The sequence below is a fragment of the Tauraco erythrolophus genome, chromosome 4, assembly GCF_009769465.1.
Source record: "Tauraco erythrolophus isolate bTauEry1 chromosome 4, bTauEry1.pri, whole genome shotgun sequence".
Classification (NCBI taxonomy): domain Eukaryota; kingdom Metazoa; phylum Chordata; class Aves; order Musophagiformes; family Musophagidae; genus Tauraco; species Tauraco erythrolophus.
Genome location: NC_141468.1, coordinates 16,976,014 through 17,001,603, shown reverse-complemented (window position 1 = coordinate 17,001,603; position 25,590 = coordinate 16,976,014). Strand labels below are relative to the sequence as shown.

Here is a 25,590-nt window from a genome sequence, read left to right as displayed (position 1 = left end):
AAATGGATTATTAAAAAATTCAGGAACGCGATTGTGAATTCTTTCCCTCTGAGAACAAGAGGGTTTTTCTCCAGGAAAATATGTACATTATATATACATATGTACAAATATGTACATATAGAGACACTTGGGGGGGGAGAGAGAGACTTAAAAATATATCTCTAGAAGTATTTTTTTCTAAATGTTGCTCAGTGACTTTAAAACTATTTGGTTAAAGTCTGTAGGTATTCTCCGGACCTTTTACTTAAATAACTGATAATTATGTCAGCTGAGGGAGCCAAAGAGCTTTGAATTTTCCTGATCTTGCTGGCGTACCTCGAGCAGATCTCTCCCTCTCCCTCTCCCTCTCCCTCTCCCTCTCCCTCTCCCTCTCCCTCTCCCTCTCCCTCTCCCTCTCCCTCTCCCTCTCCCTCTCCCTCTCTTCTCACCTTATCTCCTCTCTCTTCTCACCTTATCTCCTCTCTCTTCTCACCACGTTGCAGGTCCACGGGCGATGTATCTGCCACCATAACACTGAAGGTTTTTCTTGTGAAAGATGTAAAGATTTCTACCATGATGCTCCCTGGAGGCCAGCTGAAGGGACACAAGATAATGCTTGCAAACGTAACTCAAACATATCATTTTCCTTATTAATAACTGGGCAGTGGGTGTAGCACAATCTCAGCCCAATGCACAATGGGGTGGCTGGGATTCTGGGATCCATGCCTCATCTAGAAAAACAGATGGATTCCAGTATCTGTCAGTGCTGTGCTGCCCTACAAGAAGGAGAGCTGTGTCATGTTCTTATTTTTTGTAATGATAAAAGAACAATAAAGAGAGGAAAAAGGAACTAATGCAAAAAAGATCGTTCATTGGTTTGCATAGGGTCTTTCTTGTGAACGAAAGAATTTAAACAAGGCTGAATTGTTTATCTCCGCAATAATGAATAATGTAGGCTATACAAGAATAACATTTTAGGATCTGTAACAAATACTCAGCTAGATTTTCTTCAGAGGAGCAGTGTTCCCACTACATATCAGACACTCTCACCTGCATGGGTACTTTTCCAAGAGTAGGGCCCAGTTCTGTCCCAAGTCTCTAGTGTTTCCCCCTGGCTGTAAACACAAGGCCTGGGAAGCTGTAATCTTGCTGGGGCACCAGAATCATACAAGTAACAAGTAACTTTGTGTTAGTGGTAGACAGCAATGGTGGCAAGACCACAATAATATGAGTAGTGGTGCGAAATACCCCACTGTTTGTTTTGGTTTCAGGGTGTCACTGCAACGGCCACTCTGGCAGATGCCACTTTGACATGGCTGTGTACCAGGCCAGCGGCGGGATCAGCGGTGGTGTTTGTGATGACTGTCAGGACAACACCATGGGGCAGCACTGTGACCAGTGCAAACGTTTCTTTTACCAACATCCACTCAAAGTCATCTCAGACCCTCAGGCGTGCCTCCGTAAGCCCTCCTTTTTAACTTCTTTAAGAATGACTCAAAACAGGGTGGTTCTGGTTCTCTTTGCTCTGAACCCTATGGCATCCCCATGCTTAAATGTTCATGTGGTTGTAAAAACGTTACCAAACCTAGAATCATAGAATCATAGAATCATAGAATGGTTAGGGTTGGAAGGGACCTCAAATATCATCTAGTTCGAACTCCCCTGCCATGGGCAGGGAAATCCTCCACTACACCAGGTTGCCCAAAGCCTCATCCAACCTGGCCTTGAATACCTCCAGGGATGGGGCATCCACAACTTCTCTGGGCAACCTGTTCCAATATAACATCCAAACTGCCCCATTAAGTAGCTATATGACAGCATCCTTGATCCAGCATTGTAAAAAGAACTGCGTATTCCAACTCATTTCTAAACTAAGCTTAGAAATCCAGCAAGGCTATCATCTTCCTTGAACAACATCAATATAAATATGAATAGCAGTAGTGCTGTTGCTTCTGTGCTAGTCAGAAATTACCAAAGAGGTGCAAAATGATGGGAAGAGTAATAACTTTTGCTAAATACCTGCCATGTGCAAGAAAAATAGTCTTTCAGGCATAAAAGCCCATCTTCCGAGAGATAAGCTAAATTCAGTATTAGCATAGGATGGGAAAAATGCTGTGAATATAATTTAATTGTAGTAATTGATTGGCATGAAAAGTCCTCAAGGAGCCAAGAGGTGACGACCCAGGGGAGTGGTGTGGTAGACATCAGCTCTGCTATGAGAAATGGGTAGTGCCTTAGGAAAAAACGGGATGCATCATGAAGGCAGTGCCCCATGCTGAATCCGTTGCTTCTGGTAAATAATTCAGCCATGGCCAAGTCAGACCTGCTCTGGGGAGGTGGCTCATGTGGTACCCCTCTGCAACCTTACAGCTTCCATGAGAGCATCCCCCAAAGTATGGAGCCCGCTCCTCCCCACGTACTTTGGAGAGGGTAGGGAGTGAATGAGTGATACCTATTTCAACCCAAAGCAAAGGGTATATTTCTACCAAAGTGAAGACCGTAACTGTCTCCAGAGAAAAAGCAGACCTTGGAAACATTCTCATAATATTTCTTAGCAGTGGCTATGCCTTAACTGTAAAGCATCCAACACAGCGAGCATGGACAAATGTCTCTAATCTTTACAGGAATCCTGAATTTGTGCCTACCAGCAGCTCTATAATTGCATTTTCATGCTTATATCTTATTTTTATCTTATGTGTGTCCTTGACCACTCCTGTAGCCTGCAACTGTGATCCAGAAGGTACATTACACGACGGCATGTGCGAGAGCCGCACAGATCCTGCGCTGGGAACGGTCGCGGGCCGGTGCCCTTGCAAGGAGAACGTGGAGGGTGTCCGCTGTGACAAGTGCAGGGCGAACTACTATGGACTGAGCGGCAGTGACCCTCTGGGCTGCCAGCGTATGTAAACCACCTCTTTTGTTCTTCTTTCCAAAGCATTTTTAAGAGATGGAGGTAGTTGAAGGCACAGATGCACACACTAATGCACTACCTGCTTCACAGAACACCCAGCTGCCTACTGTAATTGAATGTCAGTGTAATTTAATACTCCCAGTGCAGCATCTGAGACTGAAAAGATGCAAAATCACTTGCAGAATACATAGTGTACAATAATGAATCAGGCTGTTGTTAATAGAGTTGTTAAATATGCAATTTAATTGAAAAGGGAGATTAAAACCCATAAAAATTATTTTAGCATCAAAATCAGCATAAGGGTGAATGAAAAGCCACAGACAGGCTGTCAGGATAGTTGGGCTCTGCACTGCATGGTGCAGCATCAAGATGACAGGAGCTACTGCCTTGCCATGAGAGCTTCCAGCCAGACGTTCCTCGGAGAGAGAAAAACACATCGTGCCCCTACCCAGGCGCGCTGTGGGTTCGTGAGCATGTTATGCCCACAGCATGATACTCAGCCACGTGCAAGGACAGTGCACTGTGGGTCAGCACACGGCAAACCACCACACCAGGCTTCTGCCAGTGCCCCTGCTCCCACAGAGAGGATACCCACCGACGGTCCATTCCCCAGGGGCACCCTGAGGGCTGCAGGGTGCCAAGGCATGTCCTTCTGCAGAGCATCTGTCCGGAGGACAGTGACTGCCCGTCATGCTGATGCCACATTTAAAGCAAATGCCAGTTCTGCGGAGGTAACTGCGTGTTTCTGTCCCTGCAGCCTGCAACTGTGATCCCTCCGGCAGTTTGCCCTCCTCCATCTGTGATCCTGCCATGGGACAGTGCCTCTGCCAGCGTTTCGCCACGGGGCGACGCTGTGAAAAATGCGTCGTACGTACTCAGTTTTTGTTACTACTTCTGCATGTGGTTTTAGGGGTCTCCTCTCCCATCTCCCACCTTTTCCTTGCCAGAAAAGTAAACAGTCAGTCAAAATTCAAATTCATTTTACAGCTGTATGCTCCCATTTTGTGTTGACACATCTGGTTCTTTTTTACTGCTTGCCAACATTGGTGCAATCAAATTGCACAAGGAGGAGCACTCGCAGGAAGGAAAGGAAATGCAAAATCATGTCCTCAGGCCATCTTTGCTGTTTACAGAGCAACTTACTTGCGCAAATGGGTAAATATCCGACTCTTCTTGCAGTGGCTGAGCACCCACGCGATCTGGTAAGAAAAGCTATCTCCCATGGCCAAGCACAGGCAGCAGCACAGGAGTGCTCCAGAGCATCGTTCATCCAGGGGAATAAGTTCTGTTGTGCTTTGCATACTGAAGTATTTGTCGTAAAAAATCTTTCACTTTCTTTTTATCCCAGGTAGGATACTGGGGTCTTGGCAACAGCTTGTATGGCTGTTCTCCATGTGACTGTGATATTGGTGGATCCCAGAATAACTTGTAAGTTAATGTTCAAGTTCTTTCATGGTTTTAATTTTTATAAACTCTTAGGCAAAATTTTCTAATTAGGTTAGCAGAGTCTCAGTACAAATGAGAAAATAGACTGTAGACGTAATTTCATCATATACAAACAGCATAAAGTTGGATTGGGATCTTGGAAATTTATTTGTGATAAAAGGATTTACGTTTTTCCTTTGAAGCCAGTTTTGAATCAGCTTGAGCCAAGATTTGTTTAACATAAAATATAAACTGCATGGCTTGAGAGAACCAGAGGCCCTAATATTAGCAGAAATTAGAAAGAAGTTAGAGGTGACATTTTTAACTTAGCTTCCTACATCTACTTTAAAAGCTAGAAATATCTTAATTTTTTCTGACGTACTGGCTCCTATTCAAAATATATAATTTTAGAAGCAAGCTTTGTTTCAGTTGGACTCCTCCAGAAGTCTGTTGGGCAGGAGTCTTCACTACTGCTGTTGGGCTTCAGACGTAGGACCACATAGTCCGATGCTGTAGAGCAGCTCCTTGTGAGCAGGTAAATCAAAACTAGTAATCATGTGATGCATTAAATAAGAGTGTAAGTATATGAAAACAACCATATCGCATGAAATCAAAGGTCCTTCTGATCTCATGTCCTGCCTCCACAATTGTGGGTGATAGACGCCTAAGAACAGTGATACGATACAGTAATAGACCTAGACATAGATACAAAAACTGGATACAGGAATAGGCAGTAATGGATGCTCAGGAAAGAAAAGGGTCTGTGCTTCAGGTATGGAATGGACAGAGAAAGACAAAGCGTGTCTTGTCTCCTAAGCGAAAAAAAAGTAGCATTGAATAAATTCAGCGTCAGAAACAGAGGGTGGGAGGAAGAAGTTTAATAGGAGAGGTGATCCGACAATGGGAGAAATGAAGCAAAGCTGAAACAAGGGAGGAGCTGAGCTGCTCTCATGCTGTGAGGACCCAGCCATGCCGCACTCTGACATCGTCCCTTTACCAACTCTTGCCCTAGGTGCTCACCGAAGGACGGTCAATGCAAGTGTCTTCCCAACATCGTGAGCCGCCAGTGTAACGAGCCAGCCCCAGGATACTTCTTTTTACCTCTGGATTATTATATTTATGAAGCTGAGCATGCAAAGCCCCTTTCTGGCTCTGCACCCTTGGTACATAGTTGGCTTTTTAAGTGTCGTACTGAGAGGGGGTCCATGCAGTGGTGGCACAGGAGCAGAGGCTGAGGAGGGGAGCCGGAGCAGCTCTTCAGCAGGAAAATACAAAGCAAGTCCCTTGAACGTCCTCAGTCAATCCTTGTTCTTCATGGACATGACTATCCCATCGCTGTGGCTGTTTCCAAGGGGCAGTTGCTACAGCATGGTGTGACGTGCAAAGCTGTTCCTGCTGCTCCTCAAGTGCAGGCTGGTCTAGCATGAATTAAAAAAATTAATTTAATTATATAAATTAGAGGAAAGTGTTTGAGTTTCCAACAGATGTCACGAACTGTGATATTTCTGGAAATCTCCAACAGGGGAAGAATCAAATTCCTCTCTGCTCCATTGGACTAATTCCTGCTGCCGCATATAATGGCACTGATTGTAGCCCAATTTCCTCAAGAATTTGGCATCCATCTGTAAAGTTTTTAGAAAAATTAAGTTTTATTTGTTTTTTTTCCCCTTCAACACTGGGGGTAGTTGTTCCCCATGCAGAGTACAAGTCTGGAATGCATCTCTTCTGCTGCTTATGTTTTTACTAACATGTCTTCTCCAATGTGTTGTCCAGAAGCTGTAGAGAAGGAATAATAAAAAAATGTTTATTTGCAGGTCACATCCGCAAATATTTAGCTATAATCACAACCAGTAATCTTCCTACAGTCCAATAATTGAATGGAAAACAGATGTCTGGGACATCGCTTATGAGAGGAAGTACAAGTTAATTTTAAGGGAGTGGGGGAAAAGGATTTCCAGCAGCTACTGGGCCATAGTTTAGAGTTTCACCCAGCAGAGAACAGAGCACTTACCCTTCAAAATTGTTGAGACAATGCTGCCTCTCTCTCATTACTTCATAGGTTAAACCAAGCACTCTTCCAAGGTGTGACATCTACTTCCAGAAGCAAGGCTATGAGTTCATGATTGAAAATGGAAAGATTGTGTTAAACAGGAGCAAGAAACAAAGTGTAAGAAAATCTGGACTGGAACAGGTAAATTGATGCTTGAATAGTTGCTTAATATTACACCAAATACTAAAATTTTATTTTACAACAGAGGGCAAGGAAATGTCTGAGCACGTGGCATTCCCAGTCCTAGACATTACAATCCTGATGCAAATGAAATAAATGTTTTTTGGTATGCAGCTGGGCCAGACATCTTATAATTCACACCAACAGTTTTCCTCTGCTCTGTCCAATGCCATTGTAGACTCAGGTTCAATTAATTGTTTAGAAGAGAAGAGCCTCCGTGAAAGGTAAAATCTTTTTATTTTGTACTGCTTGCAAGACATTTCCAACATTTTCCATTTTCCAGCAAGTTTACCAAGACATTAACATGGTACCTATGGCATTTAAATGCTGTCACCTTTGTCATTGTAAGTTTGATATTTATTTATTCAGTCTACAATAAGAAGTCCAGCCATGTACGAAATCAAGCCTACTCTATTTAAGGTTTGCAATGTGAATGCCTGGAGATGCCAAATAAACAGAGATGGATGGATTATTCTAGTCCCTCTCATTGCTGTTGTTGCAAAGCTATGGGAAGGTTTTCTTTATATGTGGCCCTAAACATCCTATATTTGGGAGAGTTCTTAGATTGTTGGTCTCGAGCTTGCTCAGAAAATGAGGCTGACTGATGGCCGAAATAAGTAAACAACATGGCAAAAATGTTTTCTTTCTTTTTTCTGAGTTTGTTTTTTTTTTTTTTGTAATTTGACCCTGTGTGCTGTTGGAAATGTCAATATGTCTTTGCAGGGTGCGATGCAGTTTGGACAGGACTCCTCTGTGTCGGTGGTATTCAGGCAGCCCAGCGCTGGGCGGTCTGTCACATGGACGGGACCCGGCTTCGCCCGTGTTCCCAGCGGAGCTGGGCTGAGATTTGCCATCAACAATGTTCCTTTTGCTATGGACTTCGATATCACGATTCGTTATGAACCTGAGGTACTTGTGATGTCTTGTGTGTCCTGTGATGCTGTGATAGATGCAGGGTCTATTTTTTCAATAACAGAATGCAGTGACTTGTCCCACTCTTTATATTTCAAACTAATGTTGTTTGCCTTTTCATCCTGATCAACCAAGTAACATGCCGTCCACTGGTCCCCTTAACCGCTTCCACTCAAACCTGAAAAATCAGCACTACAAGTGTTTTCTAAGCACCAGCCAGGATTTCATCTTCTGGAGTTGGTCTTTTGGTACCTTTGCTTGGACTGGACTTTTGTTCACAAATCAGACACATGCGAAACACAGCTCCTTTTAGATGGGCATCCTGTATCTTCTAGCTGGGATTTTCTGGGCAGGAAAATGTGCACAGGCAGGAGTGATCTGAGTAGATTTTTATCCAGGGCTTTTGCAGACATCCAGCTTCTCATTTGCTCCAGCTGGGCTTTGAGATGTGTGAAAACTGTAGAAAATAGCCCACATCTTATTTTTTGCCTGGACAATATATCTCACTGATGAAGACATGTCTAGGGAAATCTGTTAACCCAAATGTGGTCTGTAAACCCAAGTCCACAACCCTGTCTTCAAAAACACAGGCAAGTGTTTTATCAGTACCAGTATTTGTACATGCCTTGCTCTTTTGCTTTGCAGCTCCCTGGGACAATCCTGCCACTCAAGATCCTCCTTCTGTCTATCGTATTCTGTTTTCTTACAGTCATTCTGGGGCAAACAAAACTTCTAGTGTCTTAAAACATGAGAACAATTTTGCAGTGGGCTAGTTTGATGTAGCTTTTTCCTTCTAAGGATTAGATTAAACAGTTGAATTTTAAAGACTTTTGTTAAAAAGTCTTTTATGTTTGTTATTCCTTATTAGATGTGAGAAGAGGCAGATAAGGAAGGGTATCACCAGGACAACACTGGGCAAAGAAAGGAAACAACTCCAACGACTTTAACAGAGCTGTTTCCATTTGTACCAGCTGAGGTCCTATTTCCATCTCTGCTCTTCAATTAGACGTTGCAAATACAGTGCATTTTTCACAAATAGCATTATTTTTTTAGTCCTATAAAGAACAAAGAGAATATCTGTTTTGTCACTGTGATGCACAATCATTCAGATGGCTTTCATTGACGCTGGCAAAGAGAAAGTGGGTTTTTCAGATATGAAAAATGACTATAATTTTTATCCTTTGTTTATAGTCCTTGGAAGACTGGCTAGCAAGTGTTGCCATCCAGCCCACTGGTATTTTGTCAAGCCAACGCTGCAAAAACAAGGGCCTTTCACAGGAGCCACATGTGTTGCCTCTCCCAGCTACAAAGAGGTCTGACTATTCCTGTCCTTTTGCCTGTAGATTTTTTGTGTACAAATCTTTTTGTGAAGCACCGCAGAGCAATAAATGTGTGGGAAAGTGGGAATATTAGAAACACATGTGCGGCCTTTCCTGTTGCTGTCACACCACAATACCACGCAGGCTCTAAGGAAGAGTCCGATACTCCAGTCCTCAGCCTGGCAAAGGTTTGCCCAAGCCAGGAGAGCAGCCTGAGATCCTGCTGGGTTTAGTCGTTGCTTTGGCAAAGATCCAACTGCAGCTATTTTGGTATAGAAAGGAAATATTGACTTAAAGTCACTGTCCTAGCCTATTTTCCAAGCCAGCTTTTCAGCTTGGACCTATGCAAAGAATAGAGAGGAGCCAAGAGGATGTGACTGACGTCTTGATCAAATACGGACAGGAAAGAACAAATAGGAAGAGTGAGTTGCAAACTCCTTTGCCTGGAATAGTAAAACCTGCCGTTTTCACTTTAATCTCACCAGGTTTAAATCGCACTTGGTGAATCGTCCAGGCAGAAGTCATGCAGCTTTCCCAAAGGCTGCCAGCAGCGGGGCTGGCTGGATGTGCTCCCTGCGGCAGCAGGGCTTGCCCAGGGCTGCAGGCAGTTGGGTGCAGGCACAGAGGGGAGGGAGTGCCTGCAGCATCCAGTACACTTGTCTTGTCCCACTGCTGGCTGTAACTGCACATAATTTCTGCTAAACAGGATTGCAATTCTGCAAACTCCAGTCTGCCTGGAGCCGGGAACAGAATATTCTGTGGATGTGTATTTTTCTCAGCCCTCTGCCTCTGACCCAAAGGAGAAATCGTTCATCTTGATTGACTCAGTGAGTAGTTCTGTCATAATTCCCTTGAGGCTGTATTTATACCAGAGTGATTTTTTTTTTTTACACAGTCTTACTCAAAATATTTTAAAATCATTTATAGTGTGTTTTAATAGAAATACAGGAAATTGTGCTTCTCCTTACCTCCGTTGGTACTGTGTTTGCATCTCTTTGTATGGAAAGACAGAGTTGTATCTGTTTTAAGTTTCATGGAACAATACCATCGTAGCTCATCAAGTCATATTTGTTGCACATGTTAACAGTCCGAGTATGTACCTCTATCTGCTGCTCATTTATTATGAGCACACAGCACATATGCTGACAAGATGCTGTGGTTAGGGATATAAATTCATGCAGCTCTTCATCACTTAGGGTTTTTTAAATCTCTATAATTTGTCTGAATCGAATCTAAAAAATCATGGCTATATTTAAAGATGACATTGGAAAAGTAAAATTAGTTCTGTATTTTTCCATGAATCAGGTTCAGACATTTCTCAAGTTTCCACCAAGTCAGGAACTGGGTGTTAGTTTTGGGTCCTTCTCTTGAGAATTTTTTTTTTAAGTCCATTCCTTTAATTATTTCTGTAGAACTGGACCTGATAAGGACTGGCCATACTTGGACATAGAACTTTCAGCTGATTTTTCTCTGTCTTGGTGATGCAACTGAAAATTTTGGCCAGATACTGCTTTTGGAGTCATCAACATGACAGCTCTCAGAAGCAAAAACACTTCAGAGCGTATCTCTGACATCTTATTATAATCTGACTCTTTTATACACAGCCTCTTTTGTTTGAAGAACTCGGGGAATGTCTAGACCTTCAGAATAAATGTGAATTTAGATGACTGAGTGGCACAACGGCAGATTTGGAAATGTGGTGCTCCAGGCCTCTGTCCTTGCAATGTGGAGTACAGTTAGAGAATGTGGGAAATTCTGTGTTTTAGTATATCTAAGCAAAAATATTTTCTTTTCCCTCTTAACACCAAAGCTTGGACTTATTCCCAGAATCAGCTCCGTGGAGAACTTATGCAGTGAAAAGGATTTAGATGAGTACCAGAAGTATCACTGTATTGAAATTGCATCAGAAGTAGGACCTCACATCCTGCCCGAAGCGTGCGCACGGCTCATAGTGAGCATGTCAGCCCGTATTCACAACGGCACCGTCGGTAAGGAGCAACCTGCACAGGCAGCTCTTTTGGACAGTTACTGGTTTTCCCTTGAGTTTGTAGGATATGTTGGCTGGAGAGCTCTCAGTCCATGGTGGTGTAGGCAAGTGAAGCTGATCAGCGTGTGGTATGTATGGACGTGCAGGATATATCCCGCTGAACACTGAGTGCTCTGCAAACACCTTTTGATGGCACGGCTCTTGGAGTCCATCACACCTGATGAGCTTCTTGGAGCAGCGTGACAGGGACCGTGGCAGTGCTTGTGTGTTTTTTGAAGTGCTTTTCAATCGGATGCAGCTTCACCAGATGGCCAAGGCAGTAATTTTCCTACTTTTCTGGCTGCTGGAAAATGACAGAGGAGTTTTTCAGCCCTCTCACTGGATGCTGCAGGCCAGCTGGGTGCTCTGGTAGGACTCTAGGCATGATGGCACACAAGCTGAAGTGCTGGAGGAGATTCACCAAGGAAACTTTGGTGGTATCCAAGCAAGAGGGCAGTGGCAGTTGGGGTTTGAAGACCCAAGCAGTCTCCTGGGCCCACCATGGAAAGGGCTGCTGGGCTCAGTGGCTCAGGAGACTTCCTTGGTGTTGGGCCCAGAGAAATGGAGCTTCTCTGCACTTCCAGTAACAGGAGGGGCATTTCTGGACAGCTTTGGTTGCCAGCTCCTTTCAGCAAGCCTTGCCTCCAGTGGGCCTGATAGCATCTGCTTGGTTTGGGCTATTTTTAGAAGGACTGATGCCTCACTCACACATTGTGTGATGTGATCATGGCTATGCAGCCACAGACACCTCTCATTTAAGTTTGGGCTGTGCTGACACCCCATTAGTCTGATTCCCATAGTGATGGGATTCTCCCAATGAAACGTGGTGCTTTGGCTTTCTAATGCTGGCATCTGAGCATCCTGGACAAGCATCCTCTGTGAGTTAGCAGACCAGCTTCCCTCAACAAGTCAGTCCAAGGTGTCCAGAAAGCAGCAAACAATGCACAGGTGAGGCTGTCTAAGCACTATTTGCAGGTCATGTCCAGTGCTGCAGCTAGACATAGATTTATAGCAAACCCTCCTAGGCTTCAGGATAGATCCATTTTGTATCTATATTTTGCTATGCCCTCTTCTGTCCTATCCCAAATATGTGCTGAAGACCACGCCCTGAATGCGGCAGCTGCAACACCAAGACTTGTGCCGGTGCCTGATACGCTGTCACCATCGATGCTACAGCATCAAATAATCCAAGTCGTGGCCATCAGTGGTTAGTGAACCCCTGATGAGAATAATCAAGCTCTTTCCTTCCTACTTTTAAGTGCAAAACCTGCAAGTTTACAAGAGCAGTCACACTCCTTTATAACCAAACCTGTTTTGATTTTCCTTCCTCTTGGCAGCATGTAAGTGCAATCCCCAAGGGTCGCTGAATGCCAGCTGCAGTAAACTGGGGGGCCAGTGTCAGTGCAAAGCCAACGTCGTGGGACGCTGCTGTGACACCTGCTCTGCAGGCAGCTACGGCTTTGGCTTCCACGGCTGCTATGGTGAGTACTTGGCAGCCAGCACCAGTACCAGTATCTGGCTCTTTATGCATATCTCAGTTTTTTAAGGCTTTGAATCCATGATTATGTGTGAAGCATTATAAAGCATATTTCTGCAAATAACGGATTTTCCGTTCCTGCTGCTCGCGCTGCCTTCGAGCAGTGTCAGTGATGAGCAGGGTTGGTGGGAATACATTCAGGACACAGCTTTGCTTTTGGTGTTTTCCAGCATGCGAGTGCCACCCGCAAGGCTCGCTGAGCACGCTGTGCGACCAGGTGATGGGGCAGTGCTCCTGCCGCCGGGAGGTGGGTGGTCAGCGCTGCAGCCGATGCCTGGCTGGGTATTTTGGATTCCCCCACTGCCGTCCTTGCCTGTGTAACGGCTACGCGGAGCTTTGCGACCCGGTGACCGGAGTGTGCCTGAACTGCCGCGGGTTTACGGCTGGAAGCCACTGTGAAAGGCAAGTTGATGGGCAGCGCTGCAAAGCTCACCCAAACACTGGTGCTTTCTGAAACACGTGCGTAGCTGGGGCCCCACCTACATCCCCATCGATGCATCAGTGACCTTAACTGGAAACACGTGCTTAAACCCAGGATTAAACTGGGCCTAGCTGCTGAATGGCAGGTACCCATTCATTTGGCAAATGCATGTGGGAAGGTGCAGGTACTGCCTGTGTGAGGACTGCGGGCACAAAGTGCACGCAGCGTTGCAGCGGGCTCCCTGGAAGAAGGCATTTGAGACATGGGTGCCCTGGCACCATGTGCTTGGAGACAAGTGTGAAGCACTGCGTATGAGGTACACTGACTCCTGCCGGCTTTTAAATTGCCAAGAGGCTAACCTTGTGCTGAATACTCATTGTGATACCTGCATTTATCTCTGAGGAGCTTAAATAAACATACCCTATTTGCTGGTTTGTATTATTTCCATATGACCAGCAAATGACTTTTCCCATGTGTTCCAGCTCCATTCAAAACAGCGCTCCTCTTTTTTATTCTATACACTGGCAGCAGTATCAGAGTTCAACAGGGACATCAGAATTAAACTCGTTAGCTGTTTAGTTTAGTTTGGCTGGATCGTACCTTGTCATTCACTTTTAAGAGGATTTCCCCATGAAACCTATTGAGCTTTTCTTGCAGTGCTTTGGACAATACAGCCTTTGGCTATTGTGTTTGTAGGTGGCAAATAGATTTAAAATGGGAGACTGAAATTCTTGCTGCCCTGTGCCTCTGCAGGAGCTCCAGACCCCAGGGCGAGGATAATCGAATAGCTAAGACTTTTAGCCTGGCTTCTATACATATAGAGAATTGTGTTCCCATTTGCCATAGTAAAGCAGATCAAAGACTGAGGATGCTTCAGAAGCTGCTGTGTTGTGGCAGCTGCAACCATGGGGGGCCGGGATGCAGAGGCGGTGGTGACAGGCAGAGTGGCGGGGGTGGCTGAGCCCCCAAGGAGCCCCCAAACCCCCTGCCTGGCTGGGTAACAGCACAGCCACCACCGCCCCGAAACAGCCGTCACCCTGGGTTTGCACAACATGTCAAACAGAGCATGGCTCATTTCAGCACATATGCTGCATCTAAGATATGCCATGTTCTCTGAGTGCTCTGGACGAATTATTGCTTTTTCGTCCATGCCAGGGCTTTCTAATGTCCTGCCAACCACTCTGTGTGTGTGTATGGAAACAGATGGATATATGTAGTGATAGGTGAATGTGTGGAATTTTTACATGGTAGCTTTTAGCTGTCTATGCAGAGCATGTGTGGTATGTCAAATGTATATATTGTAATTTAGACTAATATCGTTCCACCGTAGGCAAAAGTCTTCAGAAATATGCCTTGAAAAGAAAACATATGTTTTTTCCTTCTTGCTCCAGATTTTTGGAGTGCAGCTCTGATTTTCCATTTTAGAACACCTTTGAAGCTTGATATATCTGTACCGATTAATGGAGATAGCATTACCATGACCCGGAATGTTAAATTAATTATCCATACATATAAATTGATTCACCTGCAGGGACTGAAAGGAGCACTTGACAATTTCTGCTGCTTTGTGTTGACTGCTTTGACAGGTGCATGGACGGCTATTATGGAAACCCTCTGAACAGAGAGCCCTGCCGCCCATGCATGTGCCCAGGGGCACCTACAAGCAACAGGTATTTTGCACGTTCCTGTTACCAGGACTCCCTGTCTGCACAACTAGTCTGCAATTGTCTCGAGGGGTATTCAGGTAGGAAGCAAAATAAGGTCTGGTTTTGATTCTGTTAAAATTAATGTAAGAGAGAAAAAATTACCATCCTCTGATCATCCTCTGTTCTGAAATTATGGTAAGAAAACAGGTAAGAAAAGTTAACACTCAGATTTTACTGAAATTAGGTAGGGAAGTCCTGACTGAGAAGAGTGGGAATTGTGCAATTAGTGTTTGAAAAAGGGATTCACCTACGTGGATACAGTGAAGCCATTAATTAATCTGGTGGCACTCCCTGGAAATATCCTCCTTTCCTGGGGCACTACATCAGCCTGGTGGGAGAGGTGGGGAGAACTGTAGTTGCTCGTTACCTCTGAAAAACAAGCCTTGGAAGCCCAAATCAGAAAGAACAGGACATCAAAAAGAGCTGATAACATTTCTTAATCAGAGAAAATCTTTCTTCGTACAGAGGAATCTTTCTTTGATGTTATGCCCAACTATTTGTTAGGTGACTGTTTCACTGTTCAGATGGTCACTTTAGAAATAAGGTTTCCATTCTCAGCTGTCTCAGATGCAGATATTTTTGCAGCAAACTGATGCCTTGCTTACTAAGATCTTGTTAACTTAGCTTGAATTTTTTCAGGGAAAACTGAAGATATTTCCCTTCCCCTGGGCATCAGAAAGATCTCCAGTTATGGACACAAATCTTAATGGGAAACTGCGAAAAATGAAACCAATGCTGTCATCTTTACTTAGGCCAGGTTCCTTTATAAGTCGAGAGCAGTTTTGCTTGAGTAATTGCTGTAGGGCCAAAATGATCCTTGTCAGCACTCACTCAGGGGACTTCTGTCCTCACAAACCATCACAATCCTCAGTTCTGGACTTTATTCCTCCTGCTCCTTCCTGGCAAGGCTCTTGGTCACCTCTGTGGCACCGGGCTCACTTCCTCAGAGACTGTGAAAGGCTCTGGTCCTGAGGACCATGGTGAAGGAGCAGAGTCCTTGGTTGAGGATGAGGTCCCAGAAACACCAGCCTGCCCAGAAAAGTTTCTGAGATGCAGAGAGATGACACTCCAATCAGGGCAGGCATTGGGATGGTGTGCAGAAATAATGGCAATGCCAGCAAGCAAGAACAGGGTGTCACAGAGCTTGTTTGACCTCCTGGGGATCCTCCACTGGGTTACAGCAAGGAGAGCAGGTCTGCTGGGCTTTGGGTTGCTCCGGGAAAGGGCACTTGCACCTTCCCGTGCTGTTGTTGGGGTGAAAGCCCCAGGGAAAATCCTGCAAATATGGCCAACCCTGGCTACTGTCATTGAAAGAGCTTTGCTGGAAAACGATGTTTGGAGGTGTCCTGTGTGGAGGTATCTATTTCCACCTACTGGAAGGACTTCGTAGAAGTGACTTGAGATGAGGAGAGTGTGTTCCCATCAGATTCCAGTGTGGGAGATGTAATTTAAACTGATCACAGGATTAAAGGGCAACAGTCTCAAACAGGTGGATGTTCTCCATTGGAAGTGTGCATTTGAATAGACAGTATGAATCTTTTAACAGTATTACTGGAAATTACATGTTTCACTTGAATTCCCGTCAACCAGCCAATATTTTTACCTTCCTCTCTGACAGGCCATCAGTGTGACGAGTGTCCTAGTGGGTTCTACAAAAACCCAGGCAGCCCTGGGCTTGACTGTGAGCCATGTCCCTGCAATAACAACATTGATGTGACAGACCCAGAGTCCTGTAACAGGGTCACCGGGGAATGCAACAAGTGTTTACACAACACCCACGGAGCAAACTGCCAGTTCTGCAAACCAGGGTATTTTGGCTCAGCCCTCGATCAAAACTGTCGAAGTAAGTAAGCAACAGCACTGCCACCGCGTATGACTACCAAGAAAAGTTTTAAAGAAATTAGGCCGCAGGTAGAGTGTCTTGGAAGGACAGTGAAACTAAAGTGGATCAATGGAGCAAAATACGAGAATAACAAATATATTTCTATCCAGTGATACAAGTAACTGTTAATATGCCATCTATTACATTATTTGTCATCCAAATCTCACTAAATCTCATACTGAATATCACTCCTAGGAAATATTCATTTGTGAAATGAAATCAGTACTCTCTGTTAGAAAAATAAATGTGCATTTAGCCCATTCAGGAAGGAATCGAAAGCATAGGGATCAAAGATATCCATGTTGCCAGCTGATGCCAACTAAGCCATGCTCAGTTAACCACATGATCCCTTGCTGAGGTCCTTGCCTTACCAGTTGTTTTCATTAAGTGGTTAGAATGAGACTGTTCAGGTGATTTAATAGACTTCATGGGGACACTGTCAATAACTCAGCACTTGTAACAGAAAGGCAGGAGTGTAAGAAAAAGCAAGACATCAGTTTCTTCCTAATATTTCTCAAAGACTGTTTTCACAAATGTGCCTGATTGAGGGTCTAATTTCTACAGGCCAGACAATTATAGGTATTTTCAAGAAACTTTTTTTCTGGGAATCTCTGAAATACAGTTCAAGCCCATTCCATGTTCATTCTTGAAAGGCATCCGTTAGAAATGGTTAAGCAAGAACTTTTGGCTCCTCACAAGGAAGACTTCTTATCTTACTTGGTTTACTGGGGTTTCCCACGCTGGATAGTGCCTACTGTAAATCAGCTTCTCCTTATCCAGCATATTTAACATTTCATTCTGGTAAGATTCAAAATTCACCGCGCCTTCGTTTTTTGTGCCTATATTAAAAGTACTGGGCATTCTCAGTAAGTTTGCTCAAAGTGACATATGAGCTATTACAGAAAGACAGAGAAGCTGTATGAGATTAAAAATGCATTCACGATTACTAGAAGTAAACGTACAGCATGGACTTTATATACAGTTCTGACTGCCCATCAGCTGCCTATGTTCTTGCCTGCTGTAGTAACTGTCCTTTTCTTTCCAGGGTGCACGTGCAATCCGGCGGGTGTTCACCCTGCCATGTGCCCAGGGGAGGATGCAGCCTGTCTGTGTGACCCAGCCACGGGAGCTTGCCCTTGCCTGCCCAACGTGGTGGACGCGACGTGTGACCAGTGTGCCTCTGGCTACTGGGACCTGGCTAGTGGAAAAGGATGTCAGATCTGTGACTGTAATCCAAAAAACTCCCAAAGCAACCAGTGCGACCAGGCAAGAAGATTACTCTGCTTTCTGGGCACTGGGGGTGGTGGTGTTTTGGCATGGCACGGCGGGGACCCTCTTATAAATGAGGATAGTTTTTTGTCATGCTCCCTGAAAGCAAGAAGTCTTTGGAAGTTTGCAGTTGGTGCGATCACACTTTGAGTCATTATATCAAATGTGCTGTTCTGATAACATGGCTCTGCTCGTAAGCAATTTCTCTCTGCCTGTATGTTTCTTTGTCAAGGGGATATTAGAAATATTTGGTAAGAAAATGTCACACAGGGAAAAACTGCCTCGTAAGTATACGTATAGGAAAGAAGGAAGTCCAGGCTTGGACCCAAGAGTCTTACGAGTATTTTTGTAAGTGTTTATTTTCATAAAGTAGCAGCTGTGGCCATTAGGTTAATAATGCCTCATCTATCAGACTGCTAGAGTACCTTTTCTCATCTTTAATTCTTGTGCACTATTTAGGGCTAGAATGTAGAAAACAAATCCCAGGATTTAAGAATAAAGAGGTGAAATTGTGGTCCCATGGAGTCAACAGCAATTTTGCTATTGACTTCAGAGCACCAGGAGCTTATCCCAAGCTCTTGCTGATGTGCTTTCACATTTTCCTTTCAATATGCTTTCTGTTTGTTCCCGTTTATTTAGTGGATTTAATATTTTTCCTAGCAAATGTAGCTCTTAACCTCAAAGAACTACTACTGCTTTTCTGAGCTGTACCAGTTAACAGAGCTATAATTCCCTCCAGTTTAATTTAATAGCTGAATTCCAAAATAAATTTTCTAGGGCAATGTGCATAATGTACCCTTGAGGTTTTCAGTTACAGATAGCGTATCATGTGGTTAAAAGTTGAAATGTTAAGATGAGTACTTTGCTCCAGAAGAAATAAGAAATTAATCTGTTTTGCAAGGGGAAGTAATCCTCTCTCAGATTGCAGTCAGAAGATGAGTTCTCAAAGAGCACCTGTAGACTGGAACATACAGAATCTTTCATATTAGTAAAGTCAAGTCATCTCTCAAGGTCCATTTTGTTTTCACAGCCTTCGGGGGAAGATGGGAAAGGTGGGCCAATACTGTATAAACCATGGTGTTCAAAGACCACGTGCAAGCAGTGTCACTGCAGTCCCCATACAGCTATATGACATAAGTCACAGGGAGAAAAAGAAACCCAGTAAATAATGTGTATCCAACCATTTGACCCTACAGGAAGTTATTTAATCCTAACTGGTTTTGCAGCTTACAGGCCAGTGTCCATGTAAGCTAGGTTACAGCGGAAGATGTTGCGATGAATGTGAGGAAAATTACTTCGGCAATCCCCAGACTCACTGCATTTGTAAGTATTACTAAGTATTACAACTGGATTAGAAACTGCCTCAAAAGAAACATTTACCTTTTATATTCCATGATTCTGTGATATTCACTGGGGAGACAGGACATACATCTAGAGAAGCAGGCTTTCATACATTTGTATGTTTATATTATTTATCTATATTGTTCCTTCTATGGTTACAATGGCACCATGGAAGTTTAAGATGAAGAAGAGCCATTAGCCAGGCAGTGCCCTTTGCTCTAACTCAAACACCAGTTTGCTTTTATTGAAATGCATGATTGTACCTTTTGCATGCGTTAATCCCATGGAAAAGGAACAACTGGATGTAACGTGCTGTCCATTTCTTGCAGCGTGCGAGTGTAACCCGGAGGGAACCAGCCAACCCAAGTGTGACAAAGCCACCGGCGCATGTAACTGCCGTGCTGGCGTCACCGGCCGGTTCTGCGACCAGTGCGGCCGCGGCTTTGAGAAAGACTTTCCCTCTTGCCGTCAGTGTCATCTTTGTTTTGATCAGTGGGACACTGAAATTACTGCCCTGGCTCAGACTGTTCAGGGGTTAATGAGGTTTGCTGCAAATCTCGAAGATAAAGGAGGACGAATGCCCAGCTGTGACATGCGTTTCAAAGCCTTTGAAGATGCCATTTCTGAAATTGAAAGAATTTTGAGACATCCTGTTCTTTCACTGGAGGCCCTCTCAGGCATCAAGGATTTTCAGGGCTACATTCAGTAAGGGCTCGACTGCTCCTGAAAAAAATCCCTTGGCTGAGAAAGCAGTCTTCCCTCAGACTCCTCCAGCCATCCTGACACATCAAGTCCCGCTTCTGATCAGCACACAGATGCTGGACTCCAAAGTCACTGTTTTCAGTAGATCTGTGAACAAAATAATCATTATATATATTATCTGTCCCCCACAGGCATATACTTAAATGCTGGAATTTTCCAGTTCATCCTAAGAGTTTTCTAAATAAGCCACTACAAGTAAATGTTTCTGCTCATGTAGAAACGTATCTCTTGTCCTCTAAAATACTGTGCAAGAACAACCCGGTCTAACTTCTGCATAACTGCCATTTCCCTTTCAGACAAAAGGTTGCACAAATGGATCCCCTTCACAGCATGCTGTATGAGTTTCCTGACCTTAACAAGAACATAGAAGACATTGGGGAAGAAGCTGACCTAGTGTATGAACTTCTACAACAGAAAATACATCTGCATCAAAGTTTTCATTACTTGAACCTCAAAGGTAAAGCAGCCAGCAATTAACTGAAATTTCAGAATGTTTTTCTCACCATCGAACCATACAACTTTTCAAAGATCTCTAGATTTTAGCTTCCTATGGTAGCACAAAAATGTAAATACTAACAACATTTTACACTTAATTTCCAAACACTCTTTTATATTAAAATGTCATGACTTCTAGCATCCTAAATTTCAGATGCATGTGCCAGGGTCACATCAGTTAGAAGTCTCATGAATCCCGATGTTTACATCAGGATTTAAAAGCCACCCAGTCTCACAGTATAGATGCAAAGATCATACAGTAGAACAGCAAAGGATTCTTTCCCCGCTTCTGACTCCTCTTGCTCTTAGCAATACTTCAAGAATGTTGTACAGCAATGGTTTGTTTAATTAAAGCAGAGAGTCATAGTGCAACTTCTTAGTGTTCCCATGGGAAAATACATGACTTTATGTGGTAAGGAACACAAAAAAGTGAAGTCAGAACTGAGTTCCTTGGCATTTTTGAAAGAATTACACCGTCTGTGCTTGAGCTAAGTATAGTCTCCATCAGCTGTTAATAGCAGTAATGACAACGTCACGGACTGGTTTCTGGAGAAAGATGGGGATGTATCAGTCGGGGATCTAAAACAAATGCTAGATCATCCATAGTGGCAGGAGATTGTCAGCAGTATACTTTCCAAAGAGACAGCTGCCAGGATATGAACCCCTAGAAGATAAGGTGCCCACCACAGAAGACAGAAGCTACAGGCAACGTGCTCCCATTCACAGTTCCTCTGTGTTTCATTCAGGCGAGAAAAAGATTGGCCTAGACAATATTGAAAAAAAAAAGAAGGAAAAGTCAACAGAATACAAAGCTGAGGGAAAGGAAGACAGGAAAAGAGGCATTAATTAAGATTTAGGGCTCCTCTGCCCTGTTGTACTTGGCAGTACCCCCAGGGCTGGCTCTTCCACTCAGGTCCCCGCACGAGTGGTCAGCACAGCTCTCCCAGGCTCCACGTCCCAATTCAACTGAGTCTTATGCAGACCCTGAGAAAGGCAGGAAGCCAAAGAAACAATAAATCCCAGGGAGGTCAGTGGATGCACAGCTGAAGCATCCATGGTGCTGTTTGGTCACATTCCAAACCCGCTTCATCTTTTGGCCTCAGGAGACGGACAAACAGCCCTATAAAAAGCACACGGGGGTGTGGGGAGGGGAAGACCTTGAATTTAAGCTGAATTTCTGGTCAGGGCCACAAATATTCATTGGTCTTGCTACAAAGCATCTAACAGCACAGAAATAACATTTCTCTCAAGATAACCAGCTTCTGTGATATCTGGGAGAAAGCCCAGCTTCTTCACCCCATGTTCATTTCAGGACTGGCAGCACATCCTAGGTATGGCTCTGTCTGCTTTTTCCTCTCTCTTTTTCGCTGGCCCAAGCAAGTGGGGTAGAGCAGGATATGGGTACATACCCCATCTGGGGTACACTTGGCACTTGTGCTCTAGACACACGTGGGCTCCTACCTACCTCTCTTTGCAGAGGATCACATGAACAAGGATTCAGGACTCAAAGACTTCCTCACAGGCATATGTTCAGCCAGCTGACCTGGAAATGTCAGTGTCTAACGATGGATTAAAATCACTGGAAAAAACAAGATGTTAAAGAATGTTTGCAGTTTATGAGATCTCATTAAGTGATGGCTTTCCAGCCTTGGCCCCTGGCTTTGCAGCCACTGCGGTGTGGTAACGCAGTGAGTACGGCTTCCGAGGCTGTAAATCAAGCCTGTGCAAAGGTGCTGTGTTTAACGTAAAGGAACCTGGAAGCTCTACAGCTCCATCACAAACCAAGCATGAAAAAATGCATTTGGGACACTTAACGGAGAGCTGAATCACTGTAAAGCATTCTTGCGATGGAATTGTTGCACAGAAAATAGTCTCTGGCTTAGATACGGCGTTGCAGAAGCCTCTTGCCAGGTATTTTGTATTGGGAGCTAACTTTAAACTGTACATCGTTTCCAAGAGTTACAAGACAACGTAAATAGCCCTGGTTCCACACGATAACTAAACATTGTTCAGCTTCAATCAAAGCAAGGCCAAGGGCTTTAGTGCCTGATTCAAAGCACGCAGGACTTGACAAGTGCCTTGTCATTGACTTCAGCCAGTAGCTGAGTCAGTTACCAGCACATAGAGGGATGTTAATCAATGACCTCTAATGCTTTTTTTCACTGCTGACACATCAGTTCTGGCTCATTGCACATACTTCTGCCTGGGGATCTGGGGAAAACTTTGGGTTCTCTAGAAATCTAGGAAGCCTCGACAGCAGCAGCTTTAAATTATGTGGTTTGCAAAAGGCCTGAGTCCTTCCCTTAGGCTATTAATCTGAAAAAAATGTAATATCCTCCAAGCTTTTTGAGTCTGCTTAAGGGAAAGCTTACACTAAGCAAACAAGAAAGAGTCTTGCCGGAAAGTAGTTTTTGCTTGGCCTACAAGCTTATCATGGAAATGCCTTTTTTTTTTTTCTTTTAACACATCAACCCTGAAATTGGATTTTCCAGAGCCAAAGAAAACTCATAAATTCCCATTTGTAATCTAAATTTAGGCCTCAGTTCAGCAGACCGTTTAACTTGTGGGTGCTATGCTGAACAGAGACAGGACAAATGCTTTCCTGACTCACAACAGAGAGCTGATCATTTCATAGGTTTTGCAACTGGCAGAAACAGTTCTCCTGCCTAAACTTCAAAACAGCATAAACAAAGGAGCTTTATCAAATCAACAACGGCAGCAATGCGCGAGCTACGATGAATGCAGATCAGTAGCAGTTTGTGTCATTAATGGGATCCCCTTCATACTTTTGAATCTTCCATTGGCTTCTCGTGCCCCTTGGACTCTGAAGAATGACATGGGATCCACTGTATTTGCATCTATTTTAGCAGATTTTATGGGTATCAATAACTGTTCCTGTTTGGCAACTGGCTGAGTAAAGGATTAAAAAGCTTGACTGAGGAAATGACTGCCCCTGCCTGTCCCTGCTATCCCAAATCAAACACCAGTGACAACAAACTTAATCACCTGTCATTCACCATTTCTCCAGAATTCAAGTAAATATATGAATTAAATGCAACCAAAATACAGTCAGTACTAAACCTATTTCTGTTGCTACAGAGGCCACCAGCAACATTAGGAAACACTTTGACGCATCGTTGCTGGCAGAGCAGAAGACCAGTGAGACAACCCCTATCATAAGATACTCAGAGTACACCAGGAACCACGCGCTCTCTATGTTGGGCCATCAGGCCTTGAAAGCAAGCAATGTGCTGGAGAAGCTCAAGAAGATCAAGAGCCCTGACATCCAAAACTTGAATGAAAAGGTAGGTGCTGTGGATTTTGAATGGGAGCTAAATGAAAATATCTTTTTTGATGCTGTTAGTCATTTTCATTTTAAAAGGCTGCTTACATGCATTTTAAATCTGAAAAACAACACTTCCCTGGCACAGACATGCAGTCGCGTCAGAAACAGCTGCAATTCTCAGCTGTGGTTACTACCACCCTTCTGGAAGGCATTGCTTCTAGGGCAGGCCCAGCACAAGGAACTGTTTAAGCACGCTCTAGTCTCAAGAGGACTTCTGTGTAAATTCAGAAAGAATAACCCAAACCTACTCCATCAGTGGCTTAAATTAAGCAGAGCATCTTTGCACTGGAGTGGATGGGGAGTGCTCACATATCCTTGCATCATCCATGGGAGAGGAAGGGATTTTCGTCCTTCTGTGGGGCAGCAATCAATACCTGATAGCACCTTCAGCCAACAGTCAGAACCAGAAGAGATCATCCATCTAGGCTTTTAGTCTCAACATCTGTGTCAAACTACATGGAGGGCTAGACATGGTACCATGTTTTATGAGAGGTGATCTGGAGGGCTAGACATGGTACCATGTTTTATGAGAGGTTATCTGGAGGGCTAGACATGGTACCATGTTTTATGAGAGGTGATCTGGGTCCTTTAGAGCAAGCTGTTGACCTATGGGCTGCATATGGCCAGGGGACAGTTTCAGCCTTTTTGCCATAGAGGAGTGAAGCAAGGGTCTTAGTGCAACACCTGGAGCCCAACAAATAGCTCCTGCAAGGATGGCCTTGAAGCCACAGGCTGCCGTTGCATTCTTCAAGTCAGGGGAGAGGGACCAGTAACAGGCAGAACACCTGTCTTTGGAGAGACCAGATCACCATCTCTTCAGGAAAATCCCATACAATGTTCCATGTTCATATGATGTCAAACATCTTTCTTCCCCCAGCAGTGTACCTCAGGCCCCCAGAGGAGTTCTGACATAAGCATCTTCCTTATTGCAGATCTGTGGTGTGCCAGGAGACCAGCCCTGTGTCCTAGCAGCCTGTGGGGGAGCTTTGTGCCGGGACAGTCACGGACTCAGGCAGTGCGGTGGCCCAAACTGCAGTGGAGCTCTTCCTCTCTCCACTGATGCCTTCAGGAAAGCTGAGGAGACTGCTGTGTTGCTAAATAACTTGACTATTCAGCTACGGGAACCTGAGAATCAGGTGGTGTATATCAAACTTACATTTGTTCAGTGAAATGGATGGAGGATGAGATTTGGGAGATCACAAATCTACAACCCCTGTTCCTTGCAGGGGGGTTGGACTAGATGACCTTTGAAGGTCCCTTCCAGCCCTAACCATTCTATGATTCTATGATTCTATGAAAACCTCACCTGTTCCTTGGGCAAAGAGCAGTGACATGGTGATGGACTCTGTCCCAGCACCATAGACGTATCATGGTTTGGTACTGGGAGTATGAGATGCCAGTTCCTCCAAGGGACTGTGGCTCTAGGTATGCCTTCTCCTTCCTCACGGCTGCCAAGACCTCACGGGTCATGGTGCCCTGTGCTTATGGAAGTTGCTGGCATCATGCTAGTATTGTCTGTATTTTTATTGGGAAAGATTCAAACAGCACCATTTGTCAGTAGCCTGAGTATGGCCCGTGCTTACTGCAATGGGATTACTGCTGTGCATAGCATTAAGCTCATTTATACAACTTCCTATTACTCTTATGTTTGCCATTAAATAATTTTTGCTAACAATTTCAAGCCGAAGCTTTTCTGCTGCCAGTGGTATTTAGAAAGGCATCAAGTAGTCGGCTGTACTGCCCAGTAACAGTGAAAATAACTCAAGCAAAGTGTGGCCAGTGCAACATGTGCAAAGGAAACAGAACAGACAAATCCCAAAACACCAGTAAAGACAGTCTGTTCTCATTAGCAATCAGAGATGATGTTGTAGGCAAAATGCATTTTCCAACAGAAAAGCCATTCTGCTGTGGCTTTGTCCTGCCCCTGCAGGGTGCCTGGGCATCCATTTCCTCCTTTTAAAATACACGTGCCACTCTGCATCACAGCTAATGGCTTCAGAAATGAGCAATCGGGGCACATGCCTGGGCC

At 44.3% G+C, this 25,590-nt stretch overlaps 1 protein-coding gene across 2 annotated transcripts in view; it reads left to right on the top strand.

Annotated features, from left to right (window-relative positions):
• Positions 1 to 25,590, top strand: part of LAMB4 (laminin subunit beta 4) — a 42,862-nt gene that overhangs the window by 10,099 nt on the left and 7,173 nt on the right. For both annotated transcript variants that reach the window (XM_086609713.1, XM_086609712.1), the window contains exons 8-28: positions 483 to 603; positions 1,251 to 1,439; positions 2,699 to 2,878; positions 3,648 to 3,757; positions 4,239 to 4,318; positions 5,328 to 5,478; positions 6,375 to 6,506; positions 7,269 to 7,454; positions 8,649 to 8,770; positions 9,483 to 9,603; positions 10,587 to 10,764; positions 12,140 to 12,283; positions 12,510 to 12,741; positions 14,347 to 14,504; positions 16,085 to 16,309; positions 17,394 to 17,614; positions 18,844 to 18,940; positions 19,288 to 19,663; positions 20,017 to 20,177; positions 23,315 to 23,520; positions 24,494 to 24,697. In XM_086609713.1, coding sequence (XP_086465839.1) covers positions 483 to 603; positions 1,251 to 1,439; positions 2,699 to 2,878; positions 3,648 to 3,757; positions 4,239 to 4,318; positions 5,328 to 5,478; positions 6,375 to 6,506; positions 7,269 to 7,454; positions 8,649 to 8,770; positions 9,483 to 9,603; positions 10,587 to 10,764; positions 12,140 to 12,283; positions 12,510 to 12,741; positions 14,347 to 14,504; positions 16,085 to 16,309; positions 17,394 to 17,614; positions 18,844 to 18,940; positions 19,288 to 19,663; positions 20,017 to 20,177; positions 23,315 to 23,520; positions 24,494 to 24,697 — 3,594 coding nt within the window. The remainder of the gene's footprint in view (positions 1 to 482; positions 604 to 1,250; positions 1,440 to 2,698; positions 2,879 to 3,647; positions 3,758 to 4,238; positions 4,319 to 5,327; positions 5,479 to 6,374; positions 6,507 to 7,268; positions 7,455 to 8,648; positions 8,771 to 9,482; positions 9,604 to 10,586; positions 10,765 to 12,139; positions 12,284 to 12,509; positions 12,742 to 14,346; positions 14,505 to 16,084; positions 16,310 to 17,393; positions 17,615 to 18,843; positions 18,941 to 19,287; positions 19,664 to 20,016; positions 20,178 to 23,314; positions 23,521 to 24,493; positions 24,698 to 25,590) is intronic.